The sequence below is a fragment of the Terrapene carolina genome, unplaced genomic scaffold (assembly GCF_002925995.2).
Source record: "Terrapene carolina triunguis isolate 2854851 unplaced genomic scaffold, T_m_triunguis-2.0 Scaffold68, whole genome shotgun sequence".
Classification (NCBI taxonomy): Eukaryota; Metazoa; Chordata; order Testudines; family Emydidae; genus Terrapene; species Terrapene triunguis.
The window spans coordinates 13,053,711-13,066,088 of record NW_020664419.1 but is presented as its reverse complement, the minus strand read 5'-3'; the positions used below and the strand labels follow the sequence as shown (position 1 = coordinate 13,066,088).

Genomic DNA, 12,378 nt, shown 5'->3' with positions numbered 1-12,378 from the left:
AGTGTACACATGCACAAGCGATGTAATAACTGCGGTGACTGTATGCCAATGTAACTGAGATCAGAATAATTTTGTAGTGTAGACATGACCTAAGTTTTCATTTAGGTGACCAGAGGGATGGCATTTTTATTTTTCCTATTATGTCCATCCATAAATTCTCTAGGTTCATGACAAAATATAAAAACACAGCAACACAAACCAGGTATGCGGAATATTTAATAACTAAGCTCCCTGCAAAGAATCAAATCCTTCCCAGTACTGGGACATATTCCACCCCATCCATTCACCTCATTCCCTCAAATAATGCCACTTGGGACACAGGTAAACATTGCCACGTTCTCAGAGGGTCACCAACGTAAGTTGAGGCATACTGATGGGGAAAATGAATTCTAAGGCTAAAGATCACTGGCCTGCTCCCATCCCACTCCCATTTCAACGAGGTGGTTTTTAGTATGAGCCCCTCAGAGGATCACAACTACAGCAGTATCAAATATGGACAGGGTGGTCTCTAAGTTAACCAGGACCCAAGTCATTTAGAGTTTTATACATCAAAACCAAATAGCTCAAACTTCACCCAGAAATCAACAGGTAACCAGTACAGAGCATAGGTGATTAACACACAACCCGGCCAAAACTTTTAACACTCTTTTGAAGGCTGTGGCAAAAGGCACAAATTGGGCCCTGTCCTGTTCACCTGGCAGGCAGGGGTAGTTTTGGCTTTGACTTCAATCGTAACAAGATTGGGATTTTAATCTCCTTAAATTCAACTGTGTGACGCCTTGGCAGATTTTATACTGTTTCCAAAACAGTATGTGCTGTGGCTGAAAGTCACCTGACCTGTTCTGACTCATCTGTTTCCAGAACACTGGCATCAGACGGCAGAAGGTTGGCAGACACACTGGCAGGTTTCCAAGGTTGTCGGTACGTTGGCAGATTTCAAAGGCTCATTACGGAAAGGAAGAATATCTGGAGCCTTTGCTTTCCCAACAGCAGATTAGTGCCTAGAATCCAACAGGGTCGGACCGAGTTTGTTCATTACAAAACACACATAATTATAATCTAGACTTTTAAACAACAAGAAAGGATCTGGGTCAATTGCAATGCTGTGTTACCATGCAAGAAACCTGAATTCAGTTCCGAGTCTCAGGGGACAAAATTCCACCTTCAGTACAAGACCCATGCAACCACAGTCATATCGATGGATTTGCAGGGAGAGTAAGGGCTAGCAGCATTTGGCTCCTAGCCTCTCACTTCTCAGGAGCTAAGTGAGACAATGCGGAGGCAGGGGATTTAGCCTGTTAGATAAGCGCTGCAGGAGGAAAGGGAATGAGTGCCTCATGCCGTTCACCGCTACATTGCACTTGATTAAACAAGGCTGCAGGCAAGAGGTACTATCATGTGAGGCTTTGGGTGGTAATGGGAGAAATGAGCACTCCTTTGGGATGCAGAGGGCAAGCAGGAGAGGTGGGGGAAGATGAGGGAGAAAAGTTGCATATAGCCAGTCCAAGAATTCTGTTCCAACGGCTGTGACAAAAGAAGCAGAGTTTATTACAGTGCTGCTTTTCTTTTATTTCAGTAGCACTAAAATGTGCTAATTTCTCTTTTGAATCTTAGGTAAGAGGCCTTTGAAAAAAGTGAATTATTTCAACCCATGAAAAACATAGCCCTCTTGCACCCTCAAACACACAGGAACATTGGACTTGTCCTAATGGATCAGGCTTGTCGTCGGTCCAGTCAAATGGCCTATTTCCAACCTTGCCCAGTACCAGCTGCTTTAGGGGAAGGGGAAAATAAATCCCTATAATGAACAATTATGGAATAATCTGTCCATAGGGGAAATTTCTTCCAGCCCCATCAGTTAGTGACTGGATTATACCCTGTAGTGTGAGTTTGGCACATTGCCACTGTTGTCACTAGGAAGAGCGTGGGCCTGTTATACCAATGCACAGGGTGCAGCATGTACAGACAGATGGGAGGGGACAATTTTGCAGGCTGGTGGAGCTGGGGGTAGAGCTTGTGAAGTGTTAGAATCAGTCTGAACCGAGCTTGTCCACAAGGACCAATACTTTGTCTGTGCCCTGTGCAAGGAGAGGAAGGAAAATCTCCTTAAATCCTCCTGCTCCATCCCTAGCAGATACTGCTCTGGTGCCTTTAGACCAGGTCAAGGGCTGGAATGACATAAAGAGGCCCTATAAGTCCCATTTCAGCGGTGGGTGGATTCCCTCAGTGCAGGTACTGATGAAGACAGCCTTCTGAGAACCTCCTCACAAGCCCTGGCATAGGATGCATGCCAGCAGAAGGGGCATGTCGGGGCAGGGCTGCGTTCCGGGCAGCACTGCGGCCCATAAGACAGAACTAGGAAACTGCTTAGAGACAGGTCCCCAGGACTAGCCTCTCCAGGCTCCAGATCATGCCAGGATCAGGGGCTTGCAAAAGTGGTTTAGTTTCCCTCCCCTTGGGCTGTGAGTTTGCCTCAGGTCCCTAAACCCTCTTTTCAGCTACCTTGTTTTTAAAAGTTTTATAGGAATCCTTGCACCTCATACCTGGCAGGAAATATCTGGCCTTGGTGCTGTGCCTCAAAAGAATTGCCGGTAGCTGGTGTTAACACATACTTTGGCACACTATTGCTTACATTATATTTTACAGAGCAAGCCAACGTTATGTTAGATTTTGGGAATCGTGGGTTCAGTTGACAAGTCCTTCAGGGTGAAATCACATCCAGGAGCAATACGCATGTGAAAGGACTCTGCTGTGTGTTCCAAAGACACGGGGGGGGGGAGGGGAAGCTGCAGGACTGAATCCTGTGGCAAGGCTGTGCACCTGCTCAGCACTGACTCTAACAGATTTGAAGGAGGAATCTGAGATGCAGCCCGTTGCTCTCCCCAACTGTCATTTTGGTCATGAGTGGCAGACAATCAGTCCTGTCATCTTCATCCCCATAACTTTCCTTCCCTCATGAGCAAAGAGCCATCACACAGTTCCCCCTTCTGCTTCCTTTTCAATTCACAGCCCCCCGTGCATTGGAAAATGTGTTATTTCCACTGGGAATGGGTGGGTCTAAGGCCAGGCCTGGGGACTGAAAGATTTCACCCTAAATGGTGAATGGACTAAGCAATACATAGTGGTTTAGACAGTCCCAAAGCACCAGAGCACTTCCATTCCCACGGGTAGTTGGCCCATGGAGTGATAGTGGATTTAGAAGCTGCTACTTTCCCTGGTAGAAGCAGAGTGTTGCAATGCTGACCAGAAAGCAGGGAAAGAGAAATAGGAATAAATAAGCAGGAAAAGGATTTGCTAGAAAACAAGACATCTGGGTTAAATGTGCTCTTCACATAATTAATCATGGAAAGTGTCACTCTAAAGACCTTTGTATATTCATTCTTATTGGGCAAAGAGCTTTGTTCAAGTGCAATATGCACACATCAAATGTGAGAACATGAGTTCTTACATGACCTGTCAAATGCACCATAACCCTGATATTTATACAAACTGCTGTCAGTTCATTTTTTATATCACTCACTCGGTTTTAAAATAAATGATGGATGCTAAGCGAGGTTAGAGCCATTTCTTGTCATGCACCATTGGTGGAGGGATTAAATTACCTCTTTGTATATTCCAAGTTCAATGTATCCACAGATAGGGTGGAAGGCTCCTGTGCCACAGACATAAACATGGGTCCGGTTGTAGGGTTGAAGAACCCTGATAAAATTTGCACATTCTGTCTATTGGGAAAAATGTAGGAAAAAGTTAATACTTTGCAACCATGCACACAACAAAACTAGTATTTGGTGACTATTCATTTTTGCTCTCACATCTACCTTTCATTAAGCAATAGCCAACATTATTTTTAAAAAGTTGTAACAGCTAAAGCATTAGCACTGGCCAACTACTGTACAGTTCATCCATCAGGCAATGACTTACATGTTATACTGATTACATTCTTATTATACTGGTATAAAGCCATGAAGAATGACAAAATACATGGTGAAAGTCTAGTTTTGAGAAGTTCTCTCTGTACCAGTCTTTGTTGTAATAAAGCTCCAGTCTTAACAATTGTCTGGACATGGGAAAGTTGGCAACCGTTTCCAAAATGTGGTGGGCCCCACGTTTGGCTGGCCCGTTGGTTCGCCTGTCATTTCTTCCAATTAAAGACTCAGTGCAAGCATTAACAGCCAAAGGTTAATTGTGGGAATGGAGGCGGGGGCCCTCCATCACTGTGGCAGTCCTCAGGGCTGCAATAAACTGTCAAAGGGTGCATTATGTACATACTCTCCTTGCATTGGCCCTATCTTATTGGCCAGCAAGGACTGGGGCAAGTCTGTTATGCTCTGATGCACCCTAATCAACAATCCCAAAACACAAGGAAATTTAAGCAAGACACACAGGTAGGTTGTCAATCAAAACTTGTAACAACCATGAACCAGTTAAGTCAGCAACAATCTGAACAAAACATCATAACAGTCCAAATGGCAGGTGTATAGCAGTTGTCCCTGACTAACTGCACACGTCCAATGGTATGTGCACATCCACACAGGACCAGTAACTATAACAAAGAGGAACAGGAACAGAGAGAAGGAAGCAGGAAGGGAACACACACACACACACACACACACACGTCATCACAAGGTCCATGACACCTTTGGGGTACTTAGCACCAGGATAGTCCCTGGACAGTCCTGGTCCTTTGCTGTTCAGCAGTGCAATTACCTAGATTGTGGCTGTCCATTGCAAGGTTATGGCATGGGGCGGGGGTAAAGGGCAAGCAACAGCCTTGCCCTAACTGGGAAAAAGAAGCATACAACAAAGCTGTTCGGCCACTTATTTCCAGATTAATATAATATCTGCTGTCTAACCTGTGAGGCGGGAAGAAAGCTGAAGAGGGAATGTAGTAGGTGACACCTACAAGGTGTCACAAAACACAATATTCATCCCTCCAGCTGCTTCTCTTTTACAAAAGCACAGAGATTGATCCAACTACAGTTTGTGAACAGATCAGGATCAGAGATTTCCCAGAGCTCAGAGGAGGTGAGGTTCAGACCTGCTGTATTACAGAGATAAGGGACAGCCATTATGTTAGGATGCCAAATGGAACTTCCTCATAAAGTGTATTTCAATCTAGGGTTTTAGCTTGGGCCCATCCCTTAAACAAACATGCCCAGTGAAGACCACTGGGTTAGTGGGAAGAAAGGGGAAGAAACTTCACATGTATGAGTGGGGCAGGCTTCACATTCTTTATGGCGCTTCTTGTCTTTCATGAGGGAATCTGGTTTCTCTTCACTGTGCAGAAGAGGGATGGGGGAAGCCTTTTTATTATGCAGAATGATGCATGTTCTTATAGGAAAACATATGGAGATATACCTATCTCATAGAACTAGAAGGGACCCTGAAAGGTCATCAAGTCCAGCCCCCTGCCTTCACTAGCAGGACCAAGTACTGATTTTCACCCCAGATCCCTAGGTGGCCCCCTCAAGGATTGAACTCACAACCCTAGGTTTAGCAGGCCAATGCTCAAACCACTGAGCTATCCCTCCCCCCTAAAGGGGACTGTGGCACTGGAGAAGAGCTTATGAATCCATGAGACTGGTGTTTTACACTGGTAATAATTGCAGCTGTCTATGAATTGAGTTAATTTGTAAATGTACAAGTCTAATGCTTTGTTAATGAATTGCAATAAAGCTGTGTTCAGTATATTCCCAAGGGGAAGGGACTTTTTGAGGGTCACAAGAACTTTTAGTGGCTTTGGATCAGGCCCATAATGAGTATCACAGGGTAATGGAGTTGATTCACTTTTCAATACGATTTGTGGCTGAACTTTGATTGTACACTGAATTTTGCGTGTATACTGATGGCTAAGCACCTCTTCTACTCAGTATTGTTCCACATTCTCCTTGAAGCATCAGCATTTGAGATAGAGATGAAACTACTCTTTTAAGTTAGTGATTTCAATAACAGTTGCATGCACTTTTTTTTAAAGAAAAAGGCTAAACTATCAATGCTTTGTCTTTTGTGCATTAAATTAGAATACAATAGTATGAGTATTTACCAGCCTTTTTTCAACTGCTGCTTAATAATCAAATCTAACACATTTAGAAATAAATAAATAGCTATACAGTGTTACCAGCACCAATAAAGAAAAAAATGTTCTGTATTTACCTGGACATCTTTCCCAGCTAGTTTGCATACTTCCACCTTCTCTTTTGCTGCAGGCCAGTAAATCTGTAATACATTTAAAGGTGTGTTAGGACCAGAGATTTTGCAGCATTTTATTTTTTCTTGTGATTTTGCTTGTAGTATTTCATTGCAAAGAACAGCTCAAATAACCTTATGTATATTTAAAGAACTGAGATATGAATATGCATTTCTTTAAGACTATCATAATGACTATACAGACTTTAAATACAATGTGGCCTGTCATTTGTTCATTTCTTCATTTTATTTCCCCATTTTAAGGTAACCTTTAAGACCCTTTACCTGTTTTAATAATTCATATGCATTTTTAACGTGATGAGCTGTGTGTCTGGTTCTCAAGGATAGGACAGACCAAATTCAGCTTGAGAGTAAAATGACTACAATCTATGGAATTACACTAAAAGTGAATTTAGCCCAGTGGCTACAGATTTGGCAAATCTGTATTTTGGCAAATATATATTTAGCTATGTCTGCCAATTTTAAAATGAAAAGGGGTTTTGTTTGAAAAAACTAAGCATAGCTTTAGGGAAATCTTTAGAACAAAAAGGGCATTTGTCAGAAATGTATAGCACATAATTTAATAATCTGACCCATCAGCAGGAACTGATTTATAGTAAAGCATATATATGTAGAAAATGACATACATGCATAAAGCAGAATTACATGCCATTTTTAAAAGATCTCTTTTCTTTCATATACACTTAGAATCCTGACATATGGAAATTAGTATTTTGGGAAATATTGGCCCAGATCATTAGTTGGCATAAATTGGCATAACTCCATTTATGGCAATGGAGTTACATTGATTTATACCAGCTGAGGAGCTGGCCCATTTATTTCAATTAAGCAATCAAAATAGGGCACTGTCAACTATATGTATGAATCCATCAGCTTAAGAAATACAAACTTTCGATAAGTTCAAAGGAGGGGAGAGAAAGAGAGGGAAAAGTACCCTTCCAAAACCAACATGATTTATTTGCCCTGAGCTGACCAGGGATCTTTATTCCTGTTTTTTATTATTTTAAGACAGCCTGAGTGTTAGGATTTTTTTTTTCTGATTGACAGCAAAGGGGCAGAAATAATTTAATATGGGATGGTCTTGACCGAATGCAAGTTAGGAAACATCTAATGCCTCATGCCTCAGGAGCCCAAAAGTGATTTACCAGTAACCTGGGTTCTTACAGCATAATGTTCATCTTGGATTGCACTTTGTTCAAATCTTAACACCGCAGTGCTAAGAGTTTAGATTTGTTATAGTACAGAGCAGATGTTACATAAGGCTTGTTTTCCAATACAGACATGCCTTCACCAAAAATATATATATATATATATTATTTCCGAGAGGGGATTTAAGGAGTTGAATTCATGGTAATTAAATCGAAAGATATTCCTCTGTACAATTTCAGATGGAAGAAAGTGCAATACGATTTATACCCAATAATGGTGAGCTTCAGAAGGTTCAAAATTGGAGTTCAGTTCAGATAAGCATCCAAAATTTTAAGGTTCTGGATGTTGGAGTGTAGATGAGCTGTGCTCAGAGCATGATTAAAAAACTTGGAGACTTAAGTAGCTCTCTGGCACCATTTTTACTCCTCCAGTCCTCAGGGGTACTCTAATCATGTCATCTTATAACAGCGCCCTAGGGATGGGGATCGCTGGAGTGAAGCACATTCTAGCCATGTCCCCTCTGCCAAGGCATGTCCCCTACACCAGCTCAATTCCACACAATTAGGGCAGCTTGAAAGTGCCAAAGCAGCCTTAACACAGCCCAAGATCTTGCTCCAGATTTATGTGCAATGCTTCTCTGAACCATCCCAACCTCCCAAGTCTGCAAAACGGGACTGAGAACAACCTCCCTTGTTTGCATTCCAGCCCTTCTTGTTCTCCTCCCAGCCAGCAATGGGATGTGCTGGCCTTCTGCAAGGAAATTAATTTCACTCCTACATGATTAAGGGATGTGCAATCAGGCCATATATATTTCCCTTAGTGTAAAAATACAGTCATTCATTTACAATTACCTTTGTGGTAAGAAACTATCAGTAAAGGAAATTTAAGTTACATAAACTTTAACCCTTTACAGCAATATTTACTTAAAGAAAAGATAAGGCCTTATAATGTCATCTCAGGAACTGCAGCTCTAATTTGCTCTTCCAGAAAGCACCTAGGTCTGATGGTCTCCAGGGGCATGGTGCCAGAATGTTTGGGAGAAAGTACTGGGAAAGATTCAGGGTCATCAGGGTGAGATGTTGGGGTGACTGAGTGGAAGATGGCATAGGTTTCAATGGGGTACAGCATTAGCAAGGTAAGAGATTCAGGTGGATGGACCCTAATTCCTGGGCAGAGTCTTTTGCAGGACTGAAGCCTAAGGCATGATAGCATTTGTTGTACAAAATGGACAGATCAGGCTGGGACATGAACGCTTCTTGCCATGCTGACTGAGTAAACGGACAGAGTCAATCCTGACTACAGAAGAGTCACTTGGTTTACATCCTAGCTACTTGACAGCCTCAGAGCTTAGCATTCAAAAGACATAAATCAGTCACTGAAGGGTAGCTTAAGTGCTGCAGCTTAACAATCTGTTTACAATTATGCACAAAAGATTTAATAGAATGTCTGTTTACTTTTCATGTGAGAAATGAGATGTTCCCTGAAAGTGCCATTTCTAAATTGTAACACATCAAGATTACATAATAAATTATTAAGTATGATCACGGAGTCGAAGCTCTTTTAGTTCTAAAAGTGATCAAACTGTACACAATAATTCCCCAGGGCTTGTTCCTGCTAACACTGGCCCTCATAAGTAACTTTAGTTATGTCAATAGTCCCATTGACTAATTATGTGCATCAAACGATTTACCTGCATAAGCATTTCGAAGATCCTAGCTATAGACTTAAGACTGGATGCCTTTCTGGAATAGGGTGACCAGATGTCCCAATTTTATAAGGACAGTCCTGATAGTATATTGGGGCTTTTGCTTATATAGTCGCCAATTACCCCCTACCTTCGTCCCGATTTTTGACACTTGCTATCTGGTCACCCTATTCTGGAAGATATGCTTTAGTCAACAAAATTTATTGGGCTTAACATAGAAGTAAATGGACAACATTTTATGACCTATGTGTGACACCCTGGCATCCCAATATTCACCACTGTCATGTAATTAGGATATGTTTTGTACAAAGCATGCCTTGTGGGGTATCATTCTAAAAGTCTTGATCTGCTAGACATTAATATCTCGTTGTATTGTATGTGCTATCGTCGTTTGTGAAGTTAGAGAGTTGGCTATGTTTGTTTTACTGAAACATGTTATGAGGTTGAAAACACCCACAAGCAGCTTTCGAGTACAACAGTAAAAAGGCCAAACAATGTTAATGGCTTATTGAGGAAATGCATACAAGCACAAGGATTACCCCAGGAACTGTGTACAACAGAAACCTCTCAGAGCTAGCTCTACCCAATGGGAATTGTTTGACCCAAGTCACAGCAAAAGAGCTTTCCAGCAAGTGGGAAGAAGATATAAAAGGGGGGAAATGATGGTACCTCACTCCCCCTATACAACACACCTGGAAACACCTGAGGAACAAAGACTGAACTGGGGGAAGTGATGGTCCCAGGCTAAAGAGATTTTTAGCCTGTGAATGGAACACCTGGGGATTCCAAGCTGTAAGCAAGTACAGCTTGCCCCTTAAGAATTTCCAGCCTGCTTGTATCAGTTCTTAGGGTGAGGATCTGCTATTCATAGCCAATCTATTTAGTATATTAAGTTTAGTTTGCATTTTTTGTTTATTTGCTAGGTAATCTGCTTTGATCTGTTTTATTTCACTTATAATCACTTAGAATCTATCTTTTATAGTTAATAAACTTATTTTTGCTTTATCTAAACCAGTGTGTGGGACTCATAACTCAGGGGCAAAAAGCTGTTGCATATTCCTCTCCACATTGAAGGAGGGGGCAAATGTTATGAGCTTACGCTGTACAATTCCCTGTGCAATGCAAGATGGGATAATTGTGGATTTATACTCCAGAGGGGGTGCATGCCTGAGGAGCTGGTAGTTACTCTAGCTGTAGCCTTCCCATGCTGGGGCTGGTCTGAGAGCCTGCATGTAACTTTAGCTGGGTGTGTCCCTACCTGCATGTATGCTGGTGAATGTGCAGGCTGGAGAGGGCTTTGCAGCTTGTCACAGCAGTACAGTGTAAGAGGGAGCCCAGGCTGGTGGGTCAGTGGGGCTCAATGGTACCGCAGTTCCAGGTGGCACCCCGGGGGGAACCCGTCACACTCTGTTATAGAGAAAATCAGACTAGCCAATCTAGTGGCCCCTTCTGACCTTAAAATGTACAAATCTATCAATCTATGGATGGCTTGGACTGACAAGGTCAGAGCAAAACTTACTTTATTCTGCAAGATGCATTTCAGTTTATGCATTCAATACAAAATGTAAGTGTTGTAATCTCTTACGGACCAAACCGTTTTGTTCTGGAATTCCTCAAAGGGAAGCTCATTAACAAAACCATTTTCATGATAATGAACATGGACAAATTCTACCATGCATGCCCTGCTAAAATCTGTTATGAGGTTGCACTAGAAGTATTATGGAATTATTATTTCTGGATTTAGAATAATGAGTTTTCATTCCATAAATCCAACCAATTATAGCTTATAAATTGCATGGAGAGCATCTGTATCTTAAATATCTGTGAAAATTGTAGGTTACCTAATTTAAGTGAAGAATGTAACTGTATTAAAGACGTGATCCATCCACTCAAAAGGGTGGGTTTTTTTCTTTTAATCATATTTTTTTCTTGGAAAGTACATATAATGAAGATCCAAAGGTCAAAGCTGACTTTATAGTTTCATGATTTTATCTTATGTAGCTCTGATCTAGAAAGTACGCTATTATTACTTTTAAGTAATTCTACAAATATTTTCTTAAATTTACTAACAGGAAAGAAATTAAAAATACCTAATAAATGCAGGATAATAAGTTATCTGCTGGAAGGATGAAAGAAAACCTCCCTTTACAAAACTAAAAATACATAAATGGATCATAGATTAGGTACCATTTTAAAGTGTAGCTGTAAATTGATTTCTGATTACAACAAAACACTAGACACCACACATGTCTCTTTCAGTTCAGAAGCAATTCACTTTCTGAAGGAGAATAAGATTTCTCTTTTTCTAAACACTTGTTTTTACTCTAGGAAAGGAATTGTAAAAATAAAAATGAACTCAGAAAAAATATATATGTATGTGTGTGTGTGTGTATATACACACACACACACACACACACACACTATATATAATTGCATCCTATTTTACATCCTTAAAGGCCTCAATTCTGCAAGGAATTCAGTGCAGGAGTTGGTGTGCTAAGACCACTGCCTGTCATGCTGACCATTGTTGTCTCATTGTGCATCTCAACCTGTTTGTCTGAAGACATGTGTGGTCTTGTGCCTTAAACTTAAATTGTAAGAAGCTTGGAGCAGAGAAGTTCTGTAGCCTGGTTTAGACAGCACTGGATTAGGATTCAGACAATAAGGGTTTTACTCCCAGCTCTGCTGCTGGTTGATCTTGGGCATGGTCATTCACCTCTCACTGTGTTAGTTGCCCCATCGGTAAAATAATGAAACTGATCTGCGGATGCAAAGCACTCCATAGGAGCAAGGTATTATTATTTAATGTTGTTCTGTGTTTCGCAGCACCTAGCACAATGGAGCCCTGGTCCATGAGTGGGTTGCCTAGATACTACCACGATACAAATAACTGAATCAGATACTTACACTCATGTCTAACATTAAGCATTCGAGCAGCCCCATTAACTTCACTGACTTTGAGTAGTCCTGCTAACTTCAATCGGACTATTCACGTGCTTAAAGTTATTCATATGCTTAGGTACCGTGCTGAATTGGGGCAACCATGCCATTCATCCGGAAGAATCCCGAAGTGCTTTATAAATGGTACATGCAACACCCTTGCAATGCAGCTACATCTCAAGTGGTGGGCATGAGCCAACCAGCACACAACACACACTGGGTGTGTTTAGCCCTGTAAAGAGGGATCGCTTCATCCCTATTTTGAGGGTTTAGGGGATGCATGGCCCGCTTTAGAGGCCTGGATTTCACCCATCGTGACAAGGAGAGAGAATCTCAGCTAATGACACCAGAACAAATCTTATGTTAAGAGATACAAT

The 12,378-nt window shown here is 41.5% G+C and overlaps 1 protein-coding gene across 2 annotated transcripts in view; it reads right to left on the bottom strand.

Moving 5' to 3' along the window:
• LOC112117804 (semaphorin-3D) overlaps positions 1–12,378 on the bottom strand; it is a 176,922-nt gene that overhangs the window by 80,739 nt on the left and 83,805 nt on the right. For both annotated transcript variants that reach the window (XM_026648654.2, XM_026648653.2), the window contains 2 exons: positions 6,154–6,216; positions 3,603–3,722 (listed from right to left, as the gene is read on the bottom strand). In XM_026648654.2, coding sequence (XP_026504439.1) covers positions 3,603–3,722; positions 6,154–6,216 — 183 coding nt within the window. The remainder of the gene's footprint in view (positions 1–3,602; positions 3,723–6,153; positions 6,217–12,378) is intronic.